This window comes from Microcaecilia unicolor, chromosome 6 (genome assembly GCF_901765095.1).
Source record: "Microcaecilia unicolor chromosome 6, aMicUni1.1, whole genome shotgun sequence".
NCBI classification, from domain to species: Eukaryota; Metazoa; Chordata; class Amphibia; order Gymnophiona; family Siphonopidae; genus Microcaecilia; species Microcaecilia unicolor.
The window spans coordinates 93312531-93331748 of record NC_044036.1 but is presented as its reverse complement, the minus strand read 5'-3'; the positions used below and the strand labels follow the sequence as shown (position 1 = coordinate 93331748).

The 19218-nt window shown below is 47.6% G+C and overlaps 1 protein-coding gene across 2 annotated transcripts in view; it reads left to right on the top strand.

The window, feature by feature from the left end:
* Nucleotides 1-19218, top strand: part of DHX9 (DExH-box helicase 9) — a 334908-nt gene that overhangs the window by 571 nt on the left and 315119 nt on the right. For both annotated transcript variants that reach the window (XM_030205460.1, XM_030205459.1), the window contains exon 2: nt 15568-15719. In XM_030205460.1, the coding sequence (XP_030061320.1) occupies nt 15609-15719 (111 nt within the window). In that variant the 5' untranslated portion in view covers nt 15568-15608. The remainder of the gene's footprint in view (nt 1-15567; nt 15720-19218) is intronic.

Genomic DNA, 19218 nt, shown 5'->3' with positions numbered 1-19218 from the left:
GAAAGCGAAATGTGTCTTCTTCAAATGTTTCTTAATGGTCCCTCGTGGTCGCCCCTTTTCCATCTCTGGTTTCCAAAGGAAGAGTAGACGTAGGCCGAGAACCAGGAGAATTGGGTTCAGTCCCCACTGCAATTTCTACAAGTTTGTCATAATTTAACCATTATTACAGCCCCCCCCCCCCCCCGTGCACAGATACATCTATATTCCCAGCACACACATCCATACTTTTCCAGACCCCTCCCTGCACTCACACATAGCATCCACCTTTACAGAACCCACCTTGTCCTCAAACTTTTTTATCCCCCATCCACTTTTTTTTTTTTGCAGCCTTGCCTATTGGGTGGCCGGAGGCGGGGATAGTGCCGAGCAGACTTACACGGTCTGTGCCAGAGCCGGTGGTGGGAGGCGGGACTGGTGGTTGGGAGGCGGGGATAGTGCCGGGCAGACTTACACGGTCTGGGCCCTGAAAAGGACAGGTAAAAATCAAGGTAAGGTATACACAAAAAGTAGCACATTTGAGTTTATCTTGTTGGGCAGACTGGATGGACCATGCAGGTCTTTTTCTGCCGTCATCTACTATGTTCTACACACAGCATCCACTTTTTTACAGCCCCCTCCTTCCACCCACAATAGCCACTTTTTTTAAAGCCCCCTATCTCCACACTCACCCACATATATAGCATCCACCCCATTTTTTTTGTACAGCCCCCCTCTCTCCACCCACAGCTCCTTCCACCTACTTATTATGCACATATAGCATCCACTTTTTTTTTCCTTCATTTTTTACAGCTCCCTCCCTGCCTGCACCCACAAGCCATCAATATTTTTGTTTTCAGCCTGCGTTCACCTATAAGATAGGAGCTGCACTGGAGTACCTCTTCGGGGCAGGAAAGAACACCACACTTTCCTGCCTGCTGCCTCTGGTTTGGGCTGGTGCCGCCAAAGAGGTTGGAGGTGTTGCTGCTTTTTCCAAATGGCCACCGAGACTTCCTGTGGCCATTTTGAAAAAACGTGAGCTTGAGAGCACAGCAATGGGCAGTAAAGAATAGGGATCTTTCTTGCCCCCGAAGAGGCCACCAGATGGTAGGCTTGGGACGGTGGCGGGGGAGCCAGCCTGCCTGCTCTTGCCACAGGCTGGGGAGGGTCCACCAAGAATCAGGGGTGGGGGGGGGGGCGGTGTGGAGGCCATCCATCCAACCAACCAACCAACCAACCTCTGAGTGCAGACTCTGCACAGACATGTGGAATTCTGTGCTCCGCATTCATGCAAAATTCCAGCAGGAATACCTGTGTGACCCTGAACAAGTCGCTGAACCCTCCGTTGCCTCAGGTATAAAACTTAGACTGTGATCCCACTAGGGACAGGGAGGGTGCTTGCGTATAAGTAAATTACTTTGGTTGTACTACAGAAAAGCATCATACATATCCATGACCCTTAATAAGGCCACTTTTTGTTTGGTGCGACATCCCCACCAAGTTTTCAGTATAGGAGCCTAGCACATGCCAATTCTGAGAGAGTTGTCTCCTCCCCCTCCCTTTTCAGATTCATTTGCATGGCTTCCCAAAATAGGCTTCTTTGGTTCTGGGTGCAACATTTTATATGGCATTTATGGCCCCTTCACTTTCCTGGTTTCACCCTTGTGACCTTTTGGGATTGTGGTCAAATCCTTCCATATGGTAGCCCACCCTTTCTCTTGGGTTGTGCCGTCTTCCATGTTAATTTGCAGAAGCTGGCACATTTTTGCTGGTAGTGCACATTAATGCTTACTGCCTTCAAAACTTTGCTCTGAATGGTGTTGACCAGTCACAGTAATAGTCATAATCCTTTTCCCCTCTCCTATGCTCTTGTTGGAGTTTTAAAAAAATTAGCAATTATGTGGCATGTCTTACTATATTGGCATATTAAAATTTGTACATTGTGTAATTTGATTTCATTTATTGACATTTCTTGCATGCTTAATTTATTTCAATTTCTATTGGGGATGGGGGGGGTATTTATGCCTGATGCTAGGATGGAAGGGGAGATCAAGGGATTTCTGACAGGAGGGACAGAGGAATAAGGGTGTAGAGACAAAGAAAACTAGGGAATATCTAATATAGTGAAAAACATATTTTCATGCCCTTAGGAAATTAAGATCCATTAGAAAATTTTTTAATAGAGATATATTTAGGACCCTAGTTCAGTCTCTATTATTGTCCCGATTTGATGATTATAATCTTGTTTTGGTTTATTCTGAAACATTAATCGTTTACAGTTGTTACAGAATATAGCCTTGAGATTGATTTACGGTTTGTCAAAATATGATTGTTAAAAACTTCTATTTAAAATTACACTGGTTGCCAATGATAGCCCATATTCATTTTAATTTGAATGTTATGGTTTTTAAAATCTTGTTTGGTGAGGTACCTTCTTATATGATAAATTTGGCTATACTTTTGCGGAATGAAAGGTCCAGATATAACACTCGTAATCAATTCTTATTGGGTTTTCCAAACGCAAGTGGGATAAAATAAATTAAGCATTTTTCCTCCTCTTTACAATATCAGATGGCTACATTATAGAATTTTTTACTGTTCTCTGAGAGCTTGTCAACATTATTTATTATTTAGGAAGAAACTAAAATCTTTTTTTATTTCATGCTATTGATTCTGTATCCTCTAGTTGTAATTGAAATGGACAGGCATGTTGGACTCTCTATTGTTAGTATTGGTTACATTTTGAATTTTCTAATTCCTAGATTTCTGATCTAGTATCTCCTGTCGTAATAGGTGTAATATAAATCCTGGTATAATAATAATAACCAGCAGGTAGAGAGAGAATTTCTAACACTGAGCTGAGACATATACTTGCAATCATATTGTCCAGCTGTTTGTTATTTTCTTTCTTCAGCAGGTGGATGGACATGCTATTCAGCCTCTGGTTCTGAGTGCTTTGCTTCTGGTCCAATTGGTCAACTGGTTTCCAGTTGAGCTTTGCAGGTGCCTGGTTTTCACAGTCATATCTGGAGGTCTTCAGGTCACTGTCTGTGTTGCCCATGGACCTCCCCCACTCCCTGCTCTCTTTGTCTTCTCTCCTGTGTGAGCAGAACAACTGTAAAAACAACAACAAAAATCCCACAGAGATTACATTAAATTCTTAGGGTTCCATCTGGGTTTCTGCCCTGGGAAGGATGTTGATCCGTGTCTATTAGGAAACTTGCTTCTCTTCAGCTTTACTAATGCAGGTGGTGTTGGGGGTGGGGGGACCGGCAGTTGTAAGTCCAGCTGTCTGAACTCAGAACTGTGTTATGGGCTGTGCTTGAGAGATGCAGGGGTACTTGCCCAAGGCATGTGCAAGCTGCTTCAGATAGTCTGGAAAATGGCATCTTCAGAGGTGGTAAAGTGGTTTGTCGGGGCGCTGTGGCGTGTACAGATTGGATGTGGGTGAGAATACCAGCAAAGGTGTTCGGAGGACAGTGTGCAATAGTTGGATTTAGTGGTAGCTTCAGGCTCCCCTGTTGGACCAAACTGCAGTTCTTTTCTGTAGATAGCAGGAATGGCAGCCATGTTATTCCAACAGGCAGGCAGTGGAGAGTGGGTGCTGAGACTGTTTCATAAAGACAAATTTGAGTACTCTGATTACTGAGGCTTTGGCTGTCCTGTTCATTGGGGAGCCAGCAGCTTTAGCATCTGGGTCACGCCCTTGTTCCATTATGAAGGGCCTTTCCCATTCACCCTGTTCCTCAGCAACCCTCCAGACCGGTCAAGACGCTTGGGTTATGCATGCCTACCAGCAGAGGGAGACTGAGAACACTAACTTCAAACTGAGTACATATAACCTGTGCTAGCCCTCTATCTCCAGTATTTTCTCAGTCTCAGCAGAGGGTAGACATGCAGCCTGTGCAGCTTGTCCGGTCTGGTAGGATTTAGGTCCTTGTTGTGAGATTAGTTAATCTTCAGTTGGTTTCTGGGGATAGATTGATGGAAGAACAGTGTTAATCCCTGTGCCTGGAATAGCTGTGGTGTGCAAGGGGTTGGTAGGTCCGGTGGGGCCTGCCATTGTCCCCTCTGGGGTGTCACACCCGGGTGGCCGGGTCCCTCCCCCCGACTGGCTCTCCCGTTTTGGGCAGCGTTGTGCCTCGGCTGCAGTGTTAATCCTGCAGCCTTGAGTGCCATACAGATAATAGCAGCAGGGCTCAAATAAAGTTTAAAAAAAAAAAAAAAAAAAAAAAAAAAAGAGCACACCTCGTGTGGAGAGCTGCAGGAGCTGCACTCCGGTGTTTCTGGAGGTGTTCAGCTGGTCTGGGAGAGCTGAGCCACTAATTAAGCGCCGGTGAGTGCTTTTTCTTTTATTTGCTGTTCGCCGGTTGTTGTAATCAGCTGTTTTCTGAGGCGCGAGTATGTCAGGAAAGTTGCTTCGTTGCCGGCTGTGTGCGCGTCGGGGTGTAGACGCGGCTGGCGGTTCCTGCCGGTTCTGTGGAGAGCCCAAGGCCCTATCCCCCGCGCCACCGGTGTTAGCAGCGGAGGTTCCTTCGGCGGGATCGCAGGAGGTTGCGGCGGCTCAGTTTGGCGCTTCAGCGGCGGTTCCGATTTTGGCGGGAACCGCCGCCATCTTGGATTCAGGCCTTTTGAGCGCTGAGACGGTCGTGGGGCCTCAGTCTCTCCCGATTCCGAGTCCCGCTGGGGGGGAGGCCTCGGGCAGCACGGGGTTCCCTCCAGAGTTTGTTTGGAGTTTATTTCAGGCTTGGAAGGCGGGACCATCGGGTGCGGAGTCCCTTAGTCCTAGATTGGGGGGGGCTACCGCTAAAAGACCTCGAGTGGAGTGCTCGGAAGAGGTAGAGGTCTTTTCCCCTCCGGATTCTGAGGGTGATTTTAGCCCCCTGGAAGAGGAGGAGGGGTCGGTGGCAGGGCAGGATGGGGACCTGTCTTTGCCTGGGGAAGACCCCTCTGTGGTTAGGATTTTTCACAGGGATGAATTATCTGACCTCATTGAGCAGGTGTCCGCCACTTTAAGGTTTGATCCTGCGGCGGCTCCCATTGGGGATGGGAAGCAGGTGGATCCTTTGGTTAAGGGGATCAGGCGGGTCTCTCGTTCTTTCCCTATGAATGCGGACTTGAGAGACATGATCACGCAGGAGTGGCATTCGCCGGAGGCTCAGTGTAAGGTGGCTCGGGCTATGACCAAGCTCTATCCTATTCCTCAGGAGGACAGAGAGTCTCTCAGGCCCCCGACGGTGGATGCCGTGGTGACGGCAGTGACTAAGGCTACTGCTATTCCAGTGGATGGGGGGGCCGCGTTGCGGGACCCTCAGGATAGGAAATTGGAGACCTTTCTAAAGCGGAGTTTTGATCTGTCTGCCTTGGCGCTTCAAGCGTCTGTTTGTGGAGGTCTGGTGGCTCGGGCCTGTTTTCGCTGGGCGGAGAGGCTCCTGGATAGCCCGCAGGCTGATAGGGCTTCTCTTGTTCAAGATCTGGCCAAGTTGGAGATGGGGTCGTCGTTCTTGGCGGATGCGCTGTACGATTTGTTGAGGGCATCTGCTAAGAACATGACCTTTGCGGTGGCAGCTAGGCGGGCCCTGTGGTTGCGGGGCTGGGTGGCCGATGCCGCCTCCAAGACTAAACTTTGTTCCCTCCCTTTTAGGGGCTCTCTGCTCTTCGGGGAGGAATTGGATAAGTTGGTGAGGGGTCTGGGTGATGCTAAGGCCCCCCGGCTTCCTGAGCTTCGTCCCAAGGTGTCTAAGGGGGCAGCAGGGCGGGGGCGTTTTCAGGAGGCTAGACGTTATCGGCCCGGTAGGTCTTCTGGGGGGACTAGGGGTCGGTTTTTCCAGAGAACCCAGCCCTTTCGAGGTGGCCGTCGCGGGGGGCGAGGCTTCTCTTCGGGAGCGTCCGGTACGTCCCGTGGGTCTCAATGATGGTTTGGGGACCCAGCCTCTGGTTCGCGTGGGGGCTCGCTTGCGCTTGTTTTACCAGAGGTGGGTCCAGATTACGTCAGACCAGTGGGTCCTACAGATAGTGCGAGACGGGTACGCCCTAGAATTCGACAGTCCCCTCTCCGATTTCTTTCTCGTGTCTCCCTGTCATTCAAGATACAAGGCAAGAGCAGTACGGACCACTCTGTCGCGTCTAATCGATTTAGGGGCGGTGGTACCTGTCCCAAGGTTAGAAAGGGGTACGGGCTGTTACTCCATTTACTTCGTGGTGCCCAAGAAGGAAGAGGGTGCCTTCCGGCCCATTTTAGACCTCAAGAAGGTCAATGCTGCTCTAAAGGTTCCCTCCTTTCGGATGGAGACATTGCGCTCAGTTATTGTAGCGGTGCAAGAAGGAGAGTTTCTGACGTCTCTAGACCTGACAGAGGCTTACTTACACATTCCCATTCTAGAGGCGCACCAGCGTTTTCTTCGCTTTGTGGTCTTAGGGAGACATTTTCAGTTTTGTGCGCTTCCATTCGGTCTGGCGACTGCGCCTCGCACCTTCTCCAAGGTGATGGTGGTGGTGGCGGCGGCGCTACGCTTGCAGGGCATTTTGGTTCATCCGTATCTGGACGACTGGTTGATTCGGGCCAAATCAAGGTCAGAGAGCGAGGAGGCCACCGGCCGTGTGGTGACCTTCTTACAGTCGCTCGGTTGGGTGGTCAATCTGGCAAAGTGTCACCTGGTGCCTTCCCAGTCCCTAGAGTATCTGGGAGTTCGCTTCGACACGAAGAAGGGCCGGGTGTTTTTGACAGCTCCTCGCATTTCCAAGCTGCAGGGACAGATCCGTCTGCTCCGAGCGCAGAGGGCGCCTTCGGCTCGGGCGTATCTTCAGGTGTTGGGGCTGATGGCAGCAACAATAGAGGTGGTTCCTTGGGCCAGGGCCCATATGAGAGACTTACAGAGAGCCTTGTTGTCTCGTTGGTCCCCGCAGTCTCAGGACCTGGAGGAGAGTTTCCCTCTGTCGGGGGTTGCCCGTCGCAGCCTCCGCTGGTGGCTCCACTCGCCGAATCTAGCGAAGGGCATGTCGCTGGACGCTCCCAATTGGACAGTGCTGACCACGGATGCGAGTCTCTCGGGCTGGGGAGCGCATTGCCTGGGTCAGGTAGCCCAGGGCCGATGGACGTTGGAGGAAGCATCTTGGTCCATCAATCGCCTGGAGACTCGAGCAATTCGGTTGGCTCTTCGGTCCTTTCACAGCCTGTTAGAAGGCAAGGCAGTCAGGGTTCTTTCCGACAATGCCACGGCCGTCGCATATGTAAATCGGCAGGGGGGAACGAAGAGCCAAGCGTTAGCTGTGGAGGCAGCGGAGTTAATGTTGTGGGCAGAAGCTCATCTTCAGGGTCTCTCGGCGGGACACGTGGCAGGGGTGGACAACGTGAGCGCGGATTTTCTAAGCAGGCACACGTTAGACCCCGGGGAGTGGTCCCTCCATCCCTCAGTGTTCAATCGTCTGGTGTTGGCATGGGGTCGGCCGGTGCTGGATCTCATGGCATCGGCCGACAATGCTCAGGTCGCTCGCTTCTTCAGTCGTCGAAGAGATCCTCGGGCCGAGGGCATCGACGCGTTAGTGCTCCCGTGGCCGACTCAACAGTTGCTCTATGTATTCCCGCCGTGGCCGCTGGTGGGCCGCGTGGTGCAGCGGATCGGGCGCCATGCAGGTCTAGTGGTTCTGATTGCGCCCAATTGGCCTCGACGTCCGTGGTACGGAGACCTGGTTCGGTTATTAGTGCAGGCTCCGATTCCGTTGGGGCCCAGGGTGAGATTGGTTCAGGGGCCGATCGAGATGGCCGACCCTGCTCCATTCTCGCTTACGGCCTGGCTCTTGAGAGGCTCAGATTAAGGAAGAAAGGTTTTTCGGCCAGGGTAATTGATACCATGTTGCGCTCTCGTAAGAGGTCTACTTCTTTGGCTTATGTGCGGGTGTGGCGCATTTTTGAGAACTGGTGTCAAGAGCGGGATTATGTTCCTCTACGTGTTTCGGTCGCGGAAGTTTTGGAGTTCCTGCAGGACGGTCTTGACAGGGGGCTCTCGCTCTCCTCCCTGAAAGTACAGGTTTCAGCGTTGTCTTGTTTCCGGGGAAAGATTCAGGGGTTTTCCTTGGCGGCTTCGCCGGACGTGGGCCGGTTCTTGAAAGCTGTCAAGTTGCTTCGTCCGCCTCGTCGGCCGACGGTTCCGCCTTGGGATTTGAATTTGGTCTTGGAGGCTCTGGTAGGCCCTCCGTTTGAACCGTTGGCTTCCATCTCGTGTAAAGATCTTACTTTAAAGACAGTGTTTCTGGTGGCCATTACGTCGGCGCGTAGAATTTCGGAGCTACAGGCTTTGTCTTGTAGAGAGCCTTTTCTCTCCTTGGCTAAGGAGAAAGTGACTTTGCGGACAGTTCCTTCGTTTGTTCCTAAGGTGGTATCCTCCTTTCATGTAAATCAGGTGATCTCGTTACCAGTGTTGGGGGATAGGTCTGGTGATCTCTCTCAACGTCGTCTGGCTAAGTTGGACGTTCGACGCATCTTGCGGTCGTATTTGAGCAGAACGCAGGCCTTCCGAGCGTCGGATCGTTTGTTCATTTTGTTTGGAGGTCCCAGAAAGGGGGAAGCGGCTTCCAAGGCTACTCTGGCTAGATGGTTGAAGGAGACTATTGCCTCGGCGTATTTGTTGAAGCGTCGGGCAGTTCCCTCGGTACTGAAGGCACACTCTACTCGGGGGGTAGCCGCTTCTTGGGCGGAAAGTAGTTTTATTCCTCCGCAGGACATTTGTAAGGCGGCGGCGTGGTCGTCCATTCATTCTTTTGTAAAGCATTATAGGATTGATGTGCAGGCAAAAGAGGATGCTCGGTTTGGAGCGGCTGTGTTGTCTTCTGCTTTTCGTGGGTCCCACCCTTAATGTGTCTACTGCTTTGGTACTTCCCAAGCGTCTTGACCGGTCTGGAGGGTTGCTGAGGAAGGTGAAATTAGGCCTTACCTGCTAATTTTCTTTCCTCTAGACCCTCCAGACCGGTCAAGAGCCCGCCCTGTCTCTTATCAGAAGTATTTTTCAGCCGTGTCAATTATCAGAAGTATTTTGAGCCGTGTTCTGCTATGTCTGTTCATTTATATTCAGTATGGTCGGAGAATTTTCTTTGACTCTAATATTCTGCAGAGTGGGACGCCTGGGCGTTTCATCTGGTTAAGCACACTGTTGGTGTTTAACTGTTAGTTTTCCAGGTACAGGGGTTTCATTAGTTTCAGAGTTACTGTTCCAGGGATTTGTTTCTCTGCTTTGCTAAGTGTATACTGGAGATAGAGGGCTAGCACAGGTTATATGTACTCAGTTTGAAGTTAGTGTTCTCAGTCTCCCTCTGCTGGTAGGCATGCATAACCCAAGCGTCTTGACCGGTCTGGAGGGTCTAGAGGAAAGAAAATTAGCAGGTAAGGCCTAATTTCACCATATTCAGGATCTGATTACAGCAGAGTGGGTCACTCCAGATGCAGGGTTTAAGGTAAGATTTATTTATTTTCTGCATTTATATCCCACATTTTCCCACCTCTTTGCAGGCTCAATGTGGCTTACAAATATCGTAATGGCGATTACCATTTCCGGAATAAGAAATACAAAAGAATGTTCCAATCAGAGTATATAGAGTACACAGTAAATTAGAATAAAATCGGTAATCAAAACATATCAGGTGCTGAAATTAAGGGTAGTGAAAAGCGTTCAGTAATGGCAATATGATAAAGTAACCAAAATAAGAATAATTCAATGTTAACTAATTCTGGTACAGTTCTGATGTCCTGTTTTTTAAGAAGGGTCCTTTTGATAAGTCTCTCTGAACAGGTTAGTCTTTAATAGTTTCCGGAAGGCTGCCAAATCTTGTGTTGTTTTTATGGCATTTGGCAGTGCGTTCCAACGTTGCGTACAAATGTAGGAGAAACTAGATGCATATATTGATTTAAATTTAAGTCTTCTGCAATTGGGATAATGGAGATTCCAGAAAGTATGTGACAAACTTTTTGTGTTCCTTACAAGATGGGCCATGGTACCTGTATCCCTTAGTTCCTGAAGAGAAGAAGATGCTCTTTCTCCCCAGAGTGGATTCCCTTGTTACAGCGGTGACTAAGAAGACTACCCTGGTGGTGGAAGGGGAAATTTTCCTAAAACATCTGCAGGATCCAAAGCTGCAAAATGCGTTTGTGTGCTTTTCAGGTAGCTTCCCTGGGCCTCTAGATGATCATTTGCAGCTCTTTTGTGACGAGAGCCTGCCTGAAATGGCATCAGAAGTCTGGGACACAAGAAGGACCCCCATTCCACCTAGTGGGAGGCTGGTTTGGCTTACTTGGTAGATGCTATTTACAGTATGCTCTGCACTATGGCCAGGGGCATGTCTTTAGCAGTTATGGCTCATAGGCAACTCTGGTTGAGGTATTGGTTGGCAGATGCAGCTTCTAAGTCTCTTTGGGGAGTATTTCAGTAACCTAAGAACTGGGTGAGACTAAGCCTCAGCGCTTGCCTGAGGATAAGCTGAAGTCCTCCACTTGCTGATCTTTGGGGGGAGGGGCTCCCATAGTTGGTTTTGGGAGAGCAGGCAGTACAGAACTGGCCATTGGCAATATGAACAGAAGTCCTGACTTCAGTTCCATTCACACGGACAGGAAGTCCTCTTCCTGGTCAGCTCGGGCATCCAGTGCATCCTAGCTTCACAATGAGATGAGGCTAGCCCACTCTTCTCTCCTTCTGTTGTAGGGTGTTTTTAGGGGTTTCTAGAAGGGTGGGCCAAAGGGATGATTTTTCTTCCGGGAGGAGCAGGCAGAGATGCTCCGGTCACAGTTGTGCCAGTTGTGCAATGTCTCGGAGCCCACCGTCTCGGATTACTTACAGCTCTTGGGCTCCGTGGCTGCAACTCTAGAGGTGGTGTCATGGGAGAGGGCTTACTTGCGTCCATTACAGCAAGCCCTATTATCCCGGTGGGTGCTTCATTCTCAGGATTTCCATTGTTCTCGCGTGCTCTCGCCCAGGGCATGGATCAGTCTGGCCTGGTGGGACAGTCCTGTAAACCTTTTGAGAGGGGACCCTCTGAATCCTCCTCAGCTGGTCACTGCGGATGTGTGACTCCTTGGTTGGGCAGCTTATTGTCTTGGGCATGTGGCTCAGAGCACCTAGTCAAGCCAGGAGGTGTCCTGGTTTATGAACCACCTGAAGACCTAGGGGGTTCATCTGGTTCTGCAGGAGATTCAGATACTCGTGGAAGAGGAAGCAGTCAGTGCTGTCGGACAGCACCATGGCGATGGCATATCCAGAAGTCTGGTGGTCGCCTTGGAGGTGGAGAGTCTCTGTCAGTGGGCAGAGATGCATCTGCAGGTTCTCTCAATGGTCTGTATTGCAGGCAAAAACAATATACAGGCCGACTTTCTCAGTCGCTCTCTCCTGGATATGTGAGAATGGGAATTAGGACTTCAGGTCTTCCAGTTCCTTGTAGACCACTTCGGGCCTCCTCAGTTCGACTTGATAGCGTCCAGAGCCGATGTGAAGGTGGAGCCCTTTTCAGTCATCGGAGGGACCCGGTCTTTCACAGCATAGATGTCCTGGTACAGTCTTGGCCCGGTAGTGGATCCCCCCCACCCCCCAAAAAAAGTCTTCCTCCATGGCCTCTAATTGATTGCTTGTTGAAGCAGAGTTATGCCACTAGCGACGGAGGATCTGGAGCCCTTTTGGCTTACGGTATGGCCATTGAGAGGCAACGATTAGAGAATTGTGGATTTTCTCCTGCAGTGCTTTCTACACTGCTTCACTCAACGAAGTCCTCTGTCCCTTGCTTATGTCAGGGTCTGGCTTTTATTTGAATCCTTATGCAGGGTACGGCTCCTCTCTCTCTGTAGGGCTCAGGTTTCTGGAACAGGGGCTGGCCTTGAGCTCCCCGAGGGTTCAAATGACTGCGTTTTCCAGCTTTTGGGAGAAGGGGAGGCTCTCTGGCTTTGCTTAAAGGGGTAGCTGAGTTTCTGAAATGGATGGCACATCTGTGCCCCCCTCTTTGTCCTTCCTTTCCTTCTTGGGACCTCAGTCTGGTCCTCTGAGTGCTGTCCGAGGATCCGTTTTAGCCCCTGTGCTTGGCTTTCAGCAAGGATCTAACCCTCAAGACATTGCTTTTGGTGGCCATCACCTCTGCTAGGAGGATTTCTGAATTACAGGCTCTGTCGTGTTGGGATTCCCATCTCTCCTCAAAGGATTTTGTGTCCTTGTGCATGGTACCTTCCTTTTTCCGAAGGTGGTAATTTGTTCTTTGTGAATCAGGAAGTTTGTTTGCCCTCCATGGTGACGCAGGGATCATCACCAAAGGGTTGGAGGTTTCATGAACTGGATGTCCGGAGGATGCTGCTCAAGTGCTTCCAGGAGATGAACGAGTTTTGTCTCTTGGACCACCTCTTTGTACTTTTCCATGGCATTCGGAAGAGCCAGGAGGCCTCCACTGCAAGGTGGATTAAGGTGGCTATTGAGTCCGCTTACATCGGCAAGAATTGACCAGTGGCTCATAGGCTCAAAGCTCACTCTACTAAGGCTCAGGCCGCTTCTTGTGTGGAGGCCCAGGCTGTATCCCCCGAGGAGATCTGTAGGGTGGTGAATTGGTTGTCGCTTCATTTGTTTGCTAAGCATTACAGATAGGACATGCTGGCCAGAGTTGTCATTCGGGGGGGGGGGGGGGGTCTTGTTTTGCCCTGTTCAGTAGGTCTGCTTCAGTACATCCCATTGGTTTAGAACAGTGCAGCTGATGCTAAGAAAGGAGAAACTGTCTTGCTAATTTTATTTTCTTTAGTCAACGACACTGTTCTGAAGACTGGGTGTGCCCTCTGCTTCCTTTTCAGTGCTTAAAAATTTAAAAAAAAAAAAAATTTTTCTCAATCCATCTCAAATGGGTTATCATCTCTTCCTACCAGCAGGTGGAGTTAGAGAAATGACTAGATTCTACCAGTGACCTCACCGTGCCCCCTGGAAGATTCCAGTGTTTTTCTCTACCTTCAGCAGTGGTAGTTTGCTGTTCTGTGCCCTGAATCCCCGGCCTAGCTCCCCACTTTGCTGATCATGACCACGGCACCACGTGGACTTAACCCAGTCTCTTCTGAAACTCCAGGTTCCTTTTTTTTGTTTTTTCCTTTTTTGAGCCTGTCTGTGTAGGGAATAGAACTGTTTTGCTGCTTCTGCAGCTTTAAGAGCTCTAAAAAGAAAAAGTAACTGCACAGAGCTTAATTGGGGAAATATCTTTTACTCGCAATTTCCCCAATTAGGATCCCAGTAGAGCCAGGGAGCATCGGGGCTGCCTGGACTTTGGGCTGAGGGAATTTGGCAGCACACCCCCCCCCCCCCCCCCCCGCTATGTGGTCAGAAATGCCAGCAGGCAGGCGCTGCAGATTCTGCATGGCTGGAAACTTAGTACAGCTGCTGGTTCAGTGTGTCCAAATTGCGATGGAAAGTGTCCAGCAACAGCTCCTATTCCTCTGGGTCCAGGGAGTTCCTGCTGAGGAAATCCACTTGCAGATTGAGAGTTCCCACTATGTGAGTGGCTGAAAGCTGCTGTAAATGCATCTCTGCCCTAATAAAGAGACACTTCTGTTGCCAGAGGAAGACTGCGAGTGCTGCCCTTCCTGTTCATGTAGGCCACTGTAGTCATGTTGTCTGAGAGAACATGAACCAGTTTGTCCTCCAGAATAGATTGAAAAGCCCGAAGAGCATTGCGAACCGCTCTGAGCTCCAGTCGATCTGCCAGAGCAATTCAGTGTGGTTCCATAGTCCTTGGTCAGTGTGCTAAAGACAATGAGCTCCCTAACCTATCGGGCTGGCATTGGTCAGTACAACTACCCAAAGTGGAGACACCAGAGACACACCCTGAGGGAGATTGCTCGGTTGAAGCCACTACGACATACTGCGTTTCGCTAGAGGTGTTCCTAGGAGACGCAAATTGTAATCCTGAGAAACTGGTGACCAATGGGACAAGATTGCTGGAGAGGGCGCATGTGAGCTGTGGCCCAAGGTACCACCTCCAAGGTCGCTGCCATAGAGCATAGCCCCTGAACATAATCCCAAGAGTGGGGGTTATGATTCGCAACAAGTGGCGAATTTGCTTCTGAAACTGCCTTGTGTTGTGTTAAATCGAACTCCCAGATATTCTAGAGTCTCTGTTGGGACAGGATGACTTGGGTAGATTAATAACCCAATCTAGAGACTGCAAAAGTGCAATGACCCTGGAGGTGACTTCAACCTTCCTGTTCTGTCAAAGCCCTGATCAGCTAGTCATCCAGATAGGAATGCACCCCGATCCCTTCTTTTCTCAGAAATACGGCTACCACCATAACCTTGGAAAAGGTTCTGGGCGCTGTAGCTAGCCTGAACGGCATCACTTGGAACTGAAAGTGTTGACCCAGAATTGCAAAGCGAAGAAAACGCGGGTGCGGAGGCCAAATGGGAATATTCAGCATAAGGGTGCAGCATAAAGGTTAAATGCAGGGAGCTGCATTAAGTATTGTGTAGATACACTTTTTATGTCTATTGCTGTTTAATTTGCAGAAAGGGGGTGGGATTTGATATACAGTACTACACCAATTATCCAGACTATCTTCTGCAGGGGGTAGTCCAGATAATTGGTAAAAACTCCACTGCCCCATGTAAGCCGCATTGAGCCTGCCATGAGTGGGAAAGCACGGGGTACAAATGTAACAAAAAAAAACCAAAAACTTTTGAATATTAAAATTTCTCACCAGAAGGCTACGGCACTGTTTGGAGCTGGATAGAAAGTCCCTTTCGAAGTTCCACTGAGTAGCGTGAGCCTTATATATATATATATATATATATATATATATATATATATATATATATATATATATTTGTTGCATTTGTATCCCACATTTTTCCACCTGTTTGCAGACTCAATGCGGCTTACAATAATATATCATCATAACAAGTGCCAATCAAGAGTAGATAAACAATTGGTTACTTAAAGAGCAAGTGAAACATAATGGATATAATCAATTCAATAAATCAGAAGGCAGACAGATTATCAGGTAATTAGTGATTTCCATGATTCACATGCACGTATATATGACCACACATGTCACGCAGACACTTGTGATACAGTGGTGCTTTGCGGGGGCTTCGTTCTATCCACCTCCAGACGGTGGTTCCGCATCCTTCTGGTGAGCAATTTTTATTTTTCAACTATCTGTGGGAATTGGAGACTAGAGGGTGCGGTCCAGATAATTGGACATCCGGATGATCGGTGTTCAGATAATCAGCTTCCTACTGTACCGCCTTTCTGTGTTTACAATCAAAGTGGTTCACATATTGTATACAAGTAATTATTTTGTACCTGGGACAGTGGATCGTTAAGTGACTTGCCCAGAGTCGCATGAAGCTATACTGGGAATCGAACCCAGTTCCCTTGGTTCTCAAGCCACTGCACTAATCATAGGCTACTCTTCCACCACAGTGGAGCCAAGAGAATGTGGATTGCACTAGTGGAATTGCTGCTTGAGCAAGCAGGAACCAAGAAAAATTGAAAACAAACTGTTTGATATGAGTGTCTGTAGTAAAAACAATTGTAAGTTACCTGACTGTGTGAAATCTGTTTTACCAAGTGAATGATGTTTTTATATTTCTCCAGGATTTAAAGCAGTATTCAGCAGGAGTCAGAACCTGCCCTCCATGGGTGACATAAAGAACTTCCTTTACGCCTGGTGTGGGAAGAAGAGACTAACACCCAGCTATGATATCCGAGCTGCGGGGAATAAGAACCGGCAGAAGTTTTTGTGTGAGGTACTGTTAGGTGTCTGAAATGTTTAATTAATATTTGAGAGAATTGTTTTAAAATTATGCAGCTAACATCTTCTCATATGCTGCTGTTTGTAGAATAAGTGATGAGAGCCTAAATTACCGTAGCAGAGAACCATTCAGCAGCTCCAGTGACTTTGAAATTTTAAGTGTATTAGATAGGGCTCCTAGCAGTTACAAAATTCAGTTGGCAAAACCATAAAATCTGATGTGAGGTCTTTAGAGTTATTACCTTGAACCAGCAGTATATGTTCATACTATGTACGGTAGTATGAACATATACTGCTGATTCAAGATAATATGATTAGAGGTGTGAAAACTCAGGTGTCTGGTCATTCTGACAGGTAAAAATTGTGGTATGGGGTCAGACCAGCTATCTTTTTTTTTTTTTTTTTTTTTTTTTTAATGTTTTATCATTTTGTTGGTGACTGTACAAAGAAAAATACAACAATAAAGATACTATAAGGCTCATTTTCAAAGCACTTAAACTTACAAAGTTCCAGTCTAAGTACTTACACCTCTGTGTAACTTTATGTTCAAATGATTTTTATTGATGAATTCAGAAAACACAAATACAACTGTATATGCCAGAATACAAAGTATCAAGACACAATAATGCATTCAGAAACAGACTGTCACCTAGTGAAAACATGTTATCATCATTCTTTTATCCCCATTCCCCCTCCACTAGCTCAATGGTTATAGCAAGGCCATCAACCTATCAAGCCCCCCTTCCCACCCCCCCCCCCTTGTCCTTCGACAATGACACATCCTATTTAAAAGTTCAACAAAAAACTTCTTCCTTTAGGGGGAAGAGTAACCCACAATAGTTCCCACATTGCCTGAAATTTAAGACCTGGAACACTCAAAGTCCGTGACTCCACAATGGTCTAAACGCATCTGTTGTATTAACTGCAACCTCCAGACTTGTAGCGAAGGTCTTGCAGTGGGCCTCCACGATTGCACAATAGAAGTCATCCCAAAGAATATGGCTATCTTAGTAAAACCCTTAAATCCCTCCGGGGGATCAGACGAGTATTTGTAATTATTGAAGAGCAGCAGGGGGTCATATATTAAAGTGCAGTTCCACATCTGCTTCACGCCCTTTAGCACATCTTTCCAAAATCGTTGTATAAACGTGTACCGCCAGAACGTATGTCCCAGCGTGGCCAACTCTCCCCCACACTTAGGGCAATTCCCCCAGTTTGTGAATTTCGCTTGAAATGCCCTGCGTGGAGATATATAAAGTCTCAGAAGCCATTTATATAGCCTTTCTCTCTGTGGTACCGAAAGCCTCTTGTGTATATAAAGATTTTAAGTAAGATCTACACAAATCAGCTGACACCCCACATTCAAGGTCTTTCAACCAGCTAAGAGCCAGCTAAGAGCCAGGCGCAACCTCTGCGATTGAATCCTTCAACTGTTGGTGACGAAATTTCAATGGGATGGACAATTGGGCCCCCAGTGAGAAAGTCTCAGCACTTCCACCACATCCTCTGTCAGGTCAGTCCATGTCAGTGTAGCAATGTAATGTTTTAATTGATAGTATTCAAATAGGTGTCCAGGAGGAATCCCATATTGAATCTGCAAATCAGAGTAAGTGCGCATACAACCCTCTTCTGTGACTACCTGCACTAAATAAACTATACCTCTCTTAGCCCACGTACTAAAAATGCAACTCCCCTGACCCGGGGGAAAAGCAGGATTGTTACATATAGAAAGCCATGGTGAACAAACAGCTGAAAAATGATGCCTCCTACACATTCAACGCCAGGTATCCCATAGAAACTGCAGTAACGGATGTCTTAAAAAGGCATGAGGTGGTAAATTCCCACCGGAGTGTATGAGATGACTAAAGTGTACCTCCGGGAACAAAGACGTCTCTACCGGTGTTAAAGAAAAATCAGAAGACCCCCCCCCCCCCCCCCCCCCCCGATACCTATCATTAATATGGTGCATTGCACATGCAATTGTTAAAGATCTTATATTCAAAAGACCCATTCCTTCCCCATCCCTCAGAGTAGCAACTATATCAAGTGGCAGCCTTGGTCGCTTCCCCTGCCAGAGGAAGTCTTGCAGAAGCCTCCTCAAGACCCATAGCGCTATCCGCCCCCACACTGTAAGCGGAAGGGCCCTCCACATTGCCAATTTCTTCTGCTCATATCTATCAGTGGATTGATATTAGCCTTGTACAGAGAGGCCATGTCCTTAGTGAGAAATATCCTCAGATATTTCATCTTTGTGGCCTCCCACCGTAGTGGAAACTCCCCCCTCCACAAACTTTCCGTCTTCTCATCCAATGCCATCGCACAAAATTTATTAAGGTTAAGGGTGAAATCTGACAGGGACCCATACTCTGTGTAACTTTATAAGTGTAAGTGGTTTGAAAATACACCTCAATGAGTATAAGTTCAACATTAGTTACCTACTTTTTGTTTTTGTTATCCCCCACCTCAATTACTACCACCTCCTATCTCAATAACCCTACATCCTCCCCCCCCTCCCCATTCTGAGGTGGATGTTAGCAGTAAAATCAGCTGCTAGAAGGCCAGGTGAGTCCCTAGCATCTCTCACTTTCCAGGTATCTGAAATCCTTATTTGCACGCGTTGAGTCCCCGAGGGCGAAGTCTGCTTCTCAATATGTTATAATATTATGCTTTACAGTGACCCCATGAACTTCTATCATTGTTGAGCCCTATTTGGTCAGTAGGCTTCCCGTGTGGGATGGGGGGGTCACCGGACTATCGGAGTACAGGTCCGGGTGGACATGGGGGAGGGGTGGGAAGGGGGCTGTGGTTGGGGTGTGATTCAAGGTTCTGGTCTTTGCGTGTCATAATGTTATATTAATAGAGGGTGGTGTGGAAGGGGGGGGAACTTGCTAAAAGATTGATGATAGTCTGTATATTTCACTATCTGAATATTTGTGAAAGATGTGGTTATTTTGGCTTATCAATTAAAATATTGAAATAAAAAAGGGTTTATGGGAGGAAGGAGTGGGGGGAGAAAATTAAAAGTTTGATGATTTTACTTGGATTGATAAACATGCATTGTTGTGTTTTCTCGTCAATAAAAAACATGAAAACTAAAACAATCCAGGAACATCAGACTTTGAATTTAAAATGATCAGGCGCTTTAGAATCAAAATTAAGGACTAAAACAATTTCTGATCACCCTTTAATCTTTTTTTTTTTTCCCCTCTCCTCTCCCCTCTAGACTCTGGCATGTTTTTCATGTTTAATTTTTCTGCTGTTGCCTGTTTTTGTTCATTTTAGTATGACTCGGGGGGTTTTTTTTGTTTTTTTTTTAAAAGCTCTCAAAAGTTAGTCAAATATATTCTTAGTCCAATTAAGTATCATATATGTTTTAATATTTATTTCTGAATGAATATAAATTCAGAGTGACTGTAAGTAACTGTTTTGATTATAGTTGTCGTCAGACATGTAGATCTCTTCATATCACTGTGACCTTTTGACCCTTCAGCTTT